Raw genomic sequence first — 11,241 nt, 5'->3', positions numbered from 1 at the left:
ACTGCTTTTCAGTTTTAAACTTCCAAGTTCCAACAGAGCTTTATAGCAAGAAGATCGCATGAATCTAAATGACCGCGACACATGCTATTAGTTCATCTCACCTTATGAGTGGGAAGAGCACATTCCAAGTTGCTGTCTGAACAAGCCAGGATTCATGAAACAGGCAGCATCAAATCTTTTGCTGAGGCTGCGAATAACCAAAACTCTATCTTGCCCAGCCCAAGAAATATGCTTTATTGCGATAAAGCAAACCCCATCAATTGCAGGCAGCCAGCCGGCCACATTGCCCCCACTTCACACCTTTGCTCGAAGCAGCTCCCAGTTTTCAATTGGCAAAACATAAGATAATGGCCCCATGCCCCATTTTCAAAAGCTCATCTTTTTCCTCCCTCTTTGTTTTGGACCCCATTAGCCATAGCCCAGCCTCCTTTTAACACCATTACTCCATTCCCTCGCTCTTGTTGTTGTCCTTGCTCTCTAGCTTGCTTTCACATTAGGGCCACTCTACACTCTTGAGCCTTGACACTTCTCTTCCCCTTCATTGCCTTCTTGGTGGTGGTGCTTCACAAATGGGCACTCCTTATCACTTCCAATCTCCAAGAACCATCATGAACAAGATCATCAACATGAAGCAGCAGCCACCGGCGCTGCCGCAGCCGCCACCGCCGGCTCCGACCAAGATAATCCTGCAGCCGCGCCACCGGACCACCCCGGCGATGTGGTGCGCCGCCATCGTCTGCTTCGCCTTCAGCATCCTCCTGATCGTCGCCGGCGTGGTCATCCTGATCGTCTTCCTGGCAGTGAAGCCGAGGGCACCGTCGTTCGACCTCGCCAACGCCAGCCTGAACAGCGTCTACATCGACTCGCCGGCCTACTTCAACGGCGACATGACGTTCGTGGCCAACATCTCCAACCCCAACCAGAAGATCGACATGGTGTTTCGGTCCGCCACTGTTGAGCTCTTCTTCAAGGACAGGCCGATGGCATCACAGGCGCTGCCGCCGTTCGCGCAGCGGCGGGGCCAGTCCCGGGTCCTGAACGTGCACATGGTGTCCAGCCGAGTGCTGCTGCCGCCGGAGGTGGCCATGGAACTGGTGAACCAGGTGAGGAGCAACAGGGTCGTGTACACCATCAGAAGCGCATTCAAGGTGGAGGCCAGGTTCTGGTTTGGGCACTACTCATACTGGATGTATACCATCTGTGAACTGGAGCTCACTGCCCCTCCCTGTGGAGTTGTTGCTGCTAGGAGATGCCGAACAAAGTGACTTGCCTCTGATTTCTCCTTCCATTTCTTTTGTCTTATCAAATCTTAGAACCTTTTGTGCACTGAAATTGGGCATGGCAAGGAAAACATACTCACGAGTCATGTGGATTTGAGGCTGTTTCTTCCTCTCTCCTGTTTCTTCAGTTGCAGCAGGAGCGTGAATGCTACTTGCACAAAGAGTAGAAAGATCGTAAGCAACCTGAACACAGAGTTCAACGGAGTGCGTATACTGTGGAAATGGAATTCATTGCTAGTGTGGAACAAATATAGTTATTTTATCCAATTATTGCAGATATAGATGATACATGAAGCACAAAAGCCAAGCTTGCACACAAGTGATTCGGCAATGCATCAGCCTTAATAAACAAATGGGAGAACAAATGCGAGGAAAGGCAAAACTGCCTTCGGCATCACTCAACTAATGTTACATATGTAAGCACCTGTTTCTGACAACATTTTTTTTTTACAACACATCAAGGAAGATGCTGAGAACCCCCCAAAAAGGACGCCTGCCAAACACATAACAGTGTGGTTTACTAAATCTGGAAGTATATGCCTATGATCTGAGAGTTACACTGTCACATCAATATTTCATTTGCCACGGACCTCAAACACCCTTACACAGTGATCAGCTCCACAAGAAGCCAGCTCAGGTGCTGATTTCTCATCGGATGAGTCAGGTTTCTGCCACCGTAAACGGTGCACAGTTGAAAGGTGACACAACAGAGGGTCAAATTGGAGCATGCATGCAGCACTAAGTGGAGATGAATCTGGAGTACTGCTTGCAGCAGTTCTTCTACCTGAAATACTCCAGAGCTCGATCAATCCATTATCCATGCCAACAGCAAGAATACCAGCATTAGATGCACGGTCACGGCCCATCCACGCCAATGCTGTGACACTGTCACGGAACTGCGGCAAAGTTGCAAGTAGCTTGACAGAAGATTCATCTTGAACACACCATATCTTGACAGTCTTGTCCCTTGATCCAGTTGCAAATTCAGAACCGAAGGGGTTCCATGAGCACGCCCATATAATTCTTTTGTGTGCTTCATGCTTTGCAACCAGATGATGCTCTGTTCCTTCCTCTAGAATTACACAAGTGGAATGACATAAGGAATTACAGCACAAATGAAACATCATAAATCAAAGAAACGTGATTAAAAAGACAAATGTAAAGCAATATCTTCAATGAAACTACACGATCATAAGAAAAACTACTTGCCAGTTCTCCTGATTGAAGAGACAGACAAATGGCGATCCCTTGAGACACTCAAAAGAAAAGCATTATCACTAGAGAATTCCATTTGTGTCACTGTCAAATTGTGAGACTGCAAGCGACCAACAGCTTTCCATGTTCCAACCTCCCAGAGCCAGATCTCAGCAACTGACGCTGATTGAGCCTGAAAGACAGTGAAGTTCCATTAGATTTCCCATGTATACAGTAAAAACAAACCATAAACAATTAAGCATATTCTGCATCAGCTAACATCACTATGGTAGTGTGTCATGTATTGACAAAGTGAAAAATGCACTATTGCTAGATGAAGATGTGCAACACTGTTTTCATACAGCGGTGCTGAATGAAATGTATCAGGGATCTCAAGAAATAAAGAAACACCTGTGATTTCGTCCCGCCCCCCTGGTTTTATACTTTTATCAAGAGGAAAACGAGCATTTGTTTGTGAGTTCACATTTGATCAGTTAGCTTGAGAAAATATGCTGCGAATCAAAATATCAAGTACTGTAACATAATCATGGCCAAGGTAACATGATCATGGTGAAATGGTGGTGTCTGGATGGACAAAAAGTTTCACTCAAATGGCATCCACAAATTCAGATGAATTAGCACAAGAAAACATGCAGCACTAATACCTTGCAAGATGATGCAACAAGCTTCCCTTCATAATCACAGCAGATCGAGAAGAGCTCGTTTCCGTGACCATATAGTTTGTGCGATTCAGGCCATAGAGTATTCCATGCAAGTTGGTCCTCCACAGGGGGCTCAGTAAATACAGTAGGCACTGCATCAGGAATGGTTTCCATAGAACCTGGACCATCACTAGAAACACTGCTTGGGGATTCCTTGACTCCTGAATACACCAACATGCAAAAAGTAACATCAAATAAAAGAAAAAACTTAATTAGGTAGAAGTGCAGTTTGTCATGCCAAACAAAGGGTGTGAGATATTATCACCATGTGTATATATGGGTTTTTGCGAAAGCCCAAGAGCGGACATATTTGCTCCAAGGACTTGCACATTATCAAAATCCTCAGAGATGTCAGGTTTCAACAAAGTTGCTTGTTGTAGGGTCTTCAGAAATGATAAGGGAGCTTCAAAGACTCTGGAGACCTTTTCATCAGCACCAATAACGAAACGGTGGTTCCCACTACCCTGAATGAACGCCACACAGTTAATATCGTGCCCATGAATTTGCGGACGAGCGATTTCACGCCAATATATCACATCTCCAGGGTTAACTTGACTTCTCCAAGGAGCAAATATGCGTGTTGTCTGCATATTTAACATTGCAACAAGAGAGGATTAGCAAGTACAAAAGAGAACATAACCAACCAACTAAATATATAGGTTCTATCAGTATGGGTCAAAACTGATAATAAGTACAAGAACTTGCCTGGTCATGGCTAACTGATAGCAAATATTGGCCAGACCTCGCCCATGTTAAGTCAGACACAGGTGCAAAATGACCAGACGGGACTATTTGAGGTTGCCAATTTTCAGAATCCAGTCCAACATCTCTCCACATATGAAAGGATCCACCATAGCTATGTGCAAGAATGGATTTTCCATCAGGCTGCCAGTGTCCACCATAAAATCCAAGTGCTGAGTGGCTTAATTCACCAACAGTCACCAAATTGATCCAAAGGCCAGTATTTTTCTCTGGCCTCCATATCATCATCATCTTGTCCATGGATGCAGATAATATGCTCATTGGCTGATGAGCTCCATCCCCAGGTAACAGTGTAGGTGGCTGCCACTCAACGGAATATACCCAATCCTCATGCCCAACAAGAAGAGATTCCAATGATACTTGGTAACTTGTATTACCAGCCACAAATAGAGGTCCTTCAATATAGGAGGTCATCTCAATATTTCCCTTCCTCAACTGCACCGTGGAGCCAGCAGAAACAGCTTCTGAAGTCATTTTCCATATCCGAATGGTTCTGTCCTGAGACGAGCTAACGAGGAAAAGGTTGTGTTTTTCACTGCTCATCATCACGGGTAAAGAAAAGTCTAAACTTCTGATCCAATCAGAATGACCTTTAAGCTCACAGGCTTTAATGAACTGCACATGGAAAAAAAAAACCTGTTTAGGACAACAAGAAACACAAGAACAAAAGATATGAGTTGCAAAAACGTTAAGTTACAAACCTTGCCTGACTTATCCCCGCAATAAATGTGGATCTTGTGATCTAAACCACCCATTGCCAAAATTAGATGGCTTCCCTGTTCCGGTAGCACGGCTAATGAAAGTGAAACCATTGGTTTTGAGCCAATGGATAGAGAATGCAGGCAAGACACTTTGCAGCTTCCTGCAGAAGAGAAAGCAAATAACTTAAGTAGGAAAGCGGCAGACATTTCCTAAAATTCAAGATCATAAGATAAAATGTTAGAATTTGACTAATACAACTTCTACCAGGCACTAGCTCGTGACTTTCTTCAAGACACATCATCAAAAATAGGATTATCACAATTCAAAAGTAAGCCATCTTACCACCAGTGGTGGGCTCAATCGCCATTTCCCAAATAACCACAATACCATCCGAGGAAGTGGAAGCAAAAATTGAAACAGTATCCGACACCATCCTTCCAGCAAAACAGGTGACCCCTTTCTTATGCATCCCTGGCAGTTGCAACGCATGAGCCCACTGCAAAGCAGGCAGGAACAACAAGAACACACAATTACACATTAGCAGAAACAACTTGAGTCGATTTTCAAATTACCCAGATAAATATTTCCCAGCAAGTACACTGCAAGTCTGCAACCCATTCTAGTGCAACTGTATTGCAAGGAAGGCCACGAATAGAAGTTACAGAGCACACTATGCAATTATAAATTTGCAATTAGGTGAAAACGGAAGAAATTCACCTCTCCCTTGCCAGAACCAATCTTCCATGCCATGATAGTACCATCAGCACTCCCTGAGAGCAGATAGTGTGTCTCCCTGCCGCGAACTGCAAACCATAAAGAAAAAAACAGCCAACAATTCAGTGCTCAGCCTCATAAAGGAGGAAAAGAAATCAGCATTTCAAGAATCAGGATCAGACAAGAGAATTATCAGCAGTTTACAAGTTACCATCCAACACAACTCTACGAACGAGCGGGATAGTAATAGCACTACATTCAGGTCCTGATGATCCTTACCGAAACAGATATGACACTTATTATGAGTAGAAAACCACAACTTTGCCCCGAAACCGAGCTCATTACAACCATACAGATGCTATCAGAAGACGAGTCGTTCCAGCAAGTTCTCCAAACTATAAGCACTTCAGCTCCAAAACATCAAGCTGGGAAACCTAAGAAATGTACAGACACGGACGCACCTTGGAGCACATCCTTCTTCGTGGGAAGCCATAACGTGCAGTTCACTGCCGCCTTGTGCCCCGGAAGAGTTGTGACGATCTCACCTCTCTGCTCGCACGGACACAAGTTAGGACGGATTGGACGAAACAAACAACGAGTGATATGCTTAAAAAGTAGTTTGAAATCGCGGGAAGGGCGAAAAGCAAGAGGCACGAGGAGGCGGACCAGGGGAGAGAAGAGGGCGACGGCATTATGGGCGCCGAAGGCGACGAGGCCGCAGGCGCCCCATGAGACGTTGTTCACCACGCGGTTGCATCCAGCGCCTACGAAGACCCTCTCCACCTCCACACCGGCCGCCGGAGGCATCGCGAGTGCAACCCGGCTACCAGCGGCGGGGCCAGAAGTGAGGCGCGCCGAGGGCTGGAGTAGACGACCAGAGAGTAATCAAGCTGCACCACCGAACTGATGTAGCGCTGGCCCTGGCCCGGCGAGGAGGCAAGGAGCGGCGCGGCAGCGCACGGGTCGGAGGGGAGCGTGGCGTGGGGGATGACTGAGGAGGCTGGTGCTCGGGTGGGAGTAGGGTTGCTTGAGAAAGGAGAGGCTCGGGCCGATTGAAACAGCGAATTGGGCCCAATTTGTTGTGAGATGGGCCCTAAGCCTCTTCGGAAATGCAACTCCGTATTTCTTGGGCACACATGAACTGGGTCGTCCATTCCTCTCAGATATTTATTCATCTATTAATTCTCTTTATTTTATAATTTTTTATCAGCACTCTCGTACGAATCTCAAGGTAAATAAACGACTTTGATAAATCATTCGTCTCATATCCTAATAGAATTTTTGTTCGCTCTTGCTCCTGTACTATCCAAAGTCCTTCAAATGCCACTCAAAAGAAAGAGAGAAAGACTTCAAATGTTGATTCTAGATTCTTCTCTTTTTTTCTTCTAAAATTGATTTGCATTAATTAATTTACAAATAGAAATACAAATACATCTGGAGTACGGAATTACAAGTTATAACCTGAATTAATCAACAATTAACTACTTACTGATTCACTAATCACACTATCTTACTTATTACATCACCAAAATGCCATCCTTCCAGCGCCTGTTAATCGCTATCTACTACCAAAATCAACGAGCAGTTCAGCTAGAGTAGTCGGACATGGCAAACGAGCAGCTCGACGACGAGACGCCCTTCGGCAGCGGGGTCCGAGCCGGCGACGTCTGCACGGCTGGTGCTGCGGCGGAATTATTGCACGTCTGTTCCTTCCCGTCGTCGCCACTCTCGGTGGGCCGCCTGACCTCCTTGAGCAGCGCCACGACGTCCTTCATCGCCGGCCGGTCGTCCGCGCGGTGCGCGATGCAGAGCATGGCCACCGAGAACACCTGCAGCATCTCCTGCACCTGCGCCTCCGGCTTCCCGCGCAGCCGCGGGTCCAGGAGCTCCACCGTGTTACGCTTGGCGCGCACGTGCTCCCGCACCCACTGCACCAGGTGCGTGCCGCCCGGCAGCGTCGGGTCCAGCGGGTGCCTCCCGGTCAGGATCTCCAGCACCACCACGCCGAAGCTGTACACGTCGCTCTTCTCCGTGATCCGTTGCATGGACGCGTACTCTGTTACATCAGGACGAAGAGGGAAGATGTCAGAAAAAAAGGTTCTTTTTTAAGAGAAGATGTGTCAAGATTAGAACAAGTTTTGACCTGGCGCGATGTAGCCGTATGAGCCGGCGATCCGTGGCTTGGACGAGTCCAGCTTGGAGGAGCCGGACGCGACCGCGCCGGACAGGACGCGTGCGAGCCCGAAGTCGGCCAGGTACGGCTCGTTCCTGGGGCCGAGCAGGACGTTCATGGCCTTGATGTCGCCATGCAGGATGGCGGGCAGGCAGTCGTGGTGGAGGTACGCGACGGCGTGGGCGACGCCGAGCGCGATGTCGTAGCGTGCGCCCCAGTCGGCGGCTCCCTTGACGCCGCCGCGGTGGAGGAACCCGCTGAGGCTGCCGTTGGGGAGGTAGGTGTAGAACAGCAGCTTGGTGCTGCGGTTCGCGCCCCACCCAAGCAGCCGCACGATGTTGCGGTGACGGATGGATCCCAGCGCCGAGATCTCGTTGCGGAACGCGCCAGCCTCGTCAGAGGACCACATCTTCTTCACGGCGAGTGAGTCGCCGTTGGGGAGCGCCACCCGGTACACCACGCCCGAGCTGCCCGTGCCGATCACGTTCGCCGACGTCAACGCGCGGACCACGTCGTCCACGGAGAAGTCCAGCTTCTGGTACAGGGTCACCTCCCATGCCTCCTTGGAGCCGTGGATGGCACCGTCGCGGCGGCGCGAGCGGACAAGCACATAGGTGGCCGTCAGGAAGAGGAGAGAGCTCACCACTATGAGGATCGTAATGGCTAGCTTCAGAGACGAGATGGCCACGCGCCGAGAGGTCTCGTCGGCGCCAGCACCGACGACAAGCAGGTGGTTGCCGGAGATGTCGCTGAGCGGAAGCTTCTGGAAGAAAGGTGTATCTGGGAGCTCACCGGAGAATGCATTGTAGGAAATGTTGAGCGTGACGAGGTTCTCCAGCCTTTCGAGAGGCGCGAGGCTGCCGGAGAGCTGGTTGTACGATACGTCGAGGCAGCCGAGCTTATCGAGACCGCCCAATTGCGACGGAATATCCCCGGAGAGGCGGTTGCAGCTGAGGTTAAGCGAAATCTCCAGCGAGGGAAGCTTCCCGAGATCCGGAGGGATCCCACCGGAGAGCGCGTTATCGCTGAGGTCAAGCAGCTGGAGCTTCTCACAAGAACCGAGCTCCGGCGGTATGCCGCCGGAGATTCGGTTCTTCCCGAGGTTAAGCTTCGTAAGCTCAGGCAGCGACCCAATGCCGGGGCCCAACAGTCCGGTGAGCTTGTTGTCGGAGAGGTCGACGAACTGGAGCCTACGTGGTAGCTCGTCCGGCAATGTGCCGGACAGAGCATTCGAGTGCAGGTCCATGAATTCGAGGTTGTCGCACCCGGACAACGCCGCCGGCACCAGGCCCACGAGGCGGTTGCTGCCCAAGTCGAGGAAATTGAGGTTCTTCAAGTTGCCGATCTCTGCAGGGATCGTCCCCGACAGCCGGTTGTTGTTGAGCCGGAGCCGGTAGATATTGGTGCAGTTGCCGATCTCCGGCGGTATGAACCCGGTGAGGTCGTTGTCGAGGAGCAGCAGCTTGGTCAGGTTCTGCAGCGCGAACAACTCCCTCGGGAGGGGGCCGGTGAGGTTGTTGTACGAGAGGTCCAGCGACTGCAAGTCCTCGCACTGGGCCAGGCTCGCCGGCACGGGGCCAGTGAGCCGGTTCTGCCATGCGTAGAACAGAGTCAGGTTGCGCAGCCTCGGGAAGTCGATGCCAATCTCCCCAGACAGCTCGTTGTTGTCCACCTCGATGTCGGTCAGCGACGTGCAATTGGAGAGCTCTGGTGGGATGGCACCGGTCAGCTTGTTCGTGCTAAGCTGCAGCTGCTGCAGGTTCGGCAGCGTGCCAAAGCTGCTCGGGATGGGCCCGGTGAGCCCGTTCAGCGACAGGTCGATGAGCACGAGCTCCTTGCAGTTGGCGATCTCCGGCGGGATCGTGCCGACGAGCTGGTTCTGCCACAGGAGCACCGTATGCAGCTTCCGCAGCCGGCCGAGCTGCGGCGGGATCGGACCGGAGATGGTGTTCTGGTACAGGTAGAGGCTGGTGAGCTCGGTGCAGTTGCCGATGCTCTCCGGGATGGGGCCGGTGAGCATTGCGGTGTAGATGGCGATAGTCTGGATCTTCTTGAGCTGGCCGATCGTCTCCGGGAGGCTCCCCGAGAGGCCAGTCTCGGCGAGGCCGAGCATGGTGAGGTCGGTGCACCCACCGATCTCTGGCGGTAACGGGCCCTTCAACGCCTGGTTCCCACCGGCGCGCAGCACCTGCATCTTCTTCATGTTGCCGATGCTCGCCGGGATCGCGCCGCTAAGCTCGTTGTCGTAGAGCGTGAGGTACGTCAAGCTTGTGAGGTTGCCAATGTCGTCCGGGATGGCGCCCCGCAACGAGTTGGTGTTGAGCGCCAGCGACTGGAGCTTCCCGAGCCGGCACAGCTCGGCCGGGATCGCGCCGGACAGCTGGTTCTTGCTGAGGTCAAGCGTGGTCAGCTCGGCGAGGTCGCCGAGCTCCTTGGGGATCGCACCGGTGAGGTTGGTCCCGGAGAGCACCAGCGTCTTGAGCGACGGTCTCAGCGGCCGCAGGTCCGCCGGCAGCGCCCCGCGGAGGTCGACCGACTTGATGCTCAGCGACACGACGTCGCCGCGCGCGTCGCACGACACGCCGAACCACCGGCACGGGGTCGCGTGCGACGCCTTCCACGAGCCGAGCGCGCCGCCGCCCGCCGCGTTCATCGACTCCTTCCATCGCAGCAGCGCCTGCCCTTGTTCGTTGGCGCAGTGGCACGGCACGAGCAGCGCCGAGCAGACGCACACGAGGAGCGCAAGAAGCCTCGCTCTGGTGGCGCGCAAGCGTGGATGCATTTCTGAGTGCCGAGTGTGAGTAACTGGTCTCTTCTACTTAGATGTCGCAAAATTTGGTTCTTTGAAGTTTCAGATCAGAAAGGAATATTTGCGATTTTTAAAGCAAGGGGGAGAAAGAAGATGGAAGGAAGATGGCATGGAGCCCAGTTGATGCCATCATTTGGATATGTTTATCCCTAGTTGATGAAGTCATTAGGTGATCCTGAATTGTTAACTGCTTGCTGCTGTGCTCAGATTAGAAGCTGAGTGAAAAACATCTCTTCTTCCTCGGGTCCCGGGAAATGCCTCTAATTCCATCGGTAATCTGAACTTTAATCCATTGTTAAGTACGGTGTTCCAGCGCCTGTGGAAGTTTGTTCTTTTGTACTGCACCGATGCAGGGTGCTCAGAAAGTTAACAGCAGCTGCTGCTGGTGTTTGTTTACTATTCCTTTGACATGCTCTGTTCAGGGTGTTACCTTCTAAAATGTTTCTGATGATCTGCATATGCAGTGATTCAGAAATGCTTAAGTGAAAAAAAATCTATTATCTTAATATTTGAGGGTAAAAAAGAGCCACCACGTTCGCTCTCAAAGTCACAAAATTACCACATTAATCTAAAAAATCTAGATCATTTATTATTATGATAATCTAATGGTCTAGATTAAAACGAAGAGTCCATATCAAATATGATTAATAAATAGCTACATTCGGAATTAAAAAATATGGAAAATTAGTGATTTGATTTCCATGCAAATTGGGAAACAAAACACCTAAACAAAAAGTCTATGTAAAATACAATTAATAAATAGTTAATATTCAGAATAAAAATAATGAAATCAATAGTTCAATTTCTATACGAATTGGAAAGAAAAATATATAAATAAAGAGCCCATGTAAAATAAAAAAAAGAAAAAGATATACACTATGATCA

At 50.1% G+C, this 11,241-nt stretch overlaps 3 protein-coding genes across 3 annotated transcripts; 1 reads left to right on the top strand and 2 right to left on the bottom strand.

Annotated features, from left to right (window-relative positions):
• The first annotated feature begins 32 nt into the window (after positions 1-32).
• LOC133898958 (NDR1/HIN1-like protein 6) lies at positions 33-1,401 on the top strand. The gene has a single exon (XM_062339798.1). It carries the CDS (start codon positions 570-572, stop codon positions 1,263-1,265), a length of 696 nt encoding a protein of 231 aa, XP_062195782.1. The 5' UTR covers positions 33-569; the 3' UTR covers positions 1,266-1,401.
• Positions 1,402-1,520: 119 nt separating this feature from the next.
• LOC133898956 (elongator complex protein 2-like) lies at positions 1,521-6,348 on the bottom strand. Its single transcript, XM_062339796.1, has 10 exons — positions 6,041-6,348; positions 5,836-5,923; positions 5,378-5,463; positions 5,003-5,156; positions 4,660-4,820; positions 3,902-4,573; positions 3,462-3,780; positions 3,140-3,357; positions 2,490-2,667; positions 1,521-2,352 (listed from the first exon to the last, which is right to left on the bottom strand). The coding sequence occupies exons 1-10, from the start codon at positions 6,179-6,181 to the stop codon at positions 1,856-1,858; spliced, it is 2,514 nt and encodes an 837-aa protein (XP_062195780.1). The 5' UTR covers positions 6,182-6,348; the 3' UTR covers positions 1,521-1,855.
• Positions 6,349-6,765: 417 nt separating this feature from the next.
• On the bottom strand, positions 6,766-10,380 carry LOC133899215 (LRR receptor-like serine/threonine-protein kinase RGI3). Its single transcript, XM_062340188.1, has 2 exons — positions 7,518-10,380; positions 6,766-7,430 (listed from the first exon to the last, which is right to left on the bottom strand). Exons 1-2 carry the CDS (start codon positions 10,327-10,329, stop codon positions 6,961-6,963), a joined length of 3,282 nt encoding a protein of 1,093 aa, XP_062196172.1. The 5' UTR covers positions 10,330-10,380; the 3' UTR covers positions 6,766-6,960.
• Positions 10,381-11,241: the final 861 nt, after the last annotated feature.

This window comes from Phragmites australis, chromosome 18 (genome assembly GCF_958298935.1).
Source record: "Phragmites australis chromosome 18, lpPhrAust1.1, whole genome shotgun sequence".
NCBI lineage: Eukaryota > Viridiplantae > Streptophyta > Magnoliopsida > Poales > Poaceae > Phragmites > Phragmites australis.
Note: the sequence above shows the minus strand (reverse complement) of the source record. Positions and strands in the feature narration are given on the sequence as shown.

What these genes read in the sequence shown, in the direction of transcription:
- LOC133898958 (XM_062339798.1), top strand. Translation starts at nt 570, where the DNA reads ATGGGCACTCCTTATCACTTCCAATCTCCAAGAACCATCATGAACAAG.
- LOC133898956 (XM_062339796.1), bottom strand. Translation starts at nt 6,181, where the DNA reads ATGCCTCCGGCGGCCGGTGTGGAGGTGGAGAGGGTCTTCGTAGGCGCT. An exon ending in GATTGAGCCCACCACTGGTG is followed by an intron (nt 4,821 to 5,002) that starts GTAAGATGGCTT and finishes TCTCTTCTGCAG; the next exon opens with GAAGCTGCAAAGTGTCTTGC. An exon ending in AAAACCCATATATACACATG is followed by an intron (nt 3,358 to 3,461) that starts GTGATAATATCT and finishes TGGTGTATTCAG; the next exon opens with GAGTCAAGGAATCCCCAAGC.
- LOC133899215 (XM_062340188.1), bottom strand. Translation starts at nt 10,329, where the DNA reads ATGCATCCACGCTTGCGCGCCACCAGAGCGAGGCTTCTTGCGCTCCTC. An exon ending in ATACGGCTACATCGCGCCAG is followed by an intron (nt 7,431 to 7,517) that starts GTCAAAACTTGT and finishes CTGATGTAACAG; the next exon opens with AGTACGCGTCCATGCAACGG.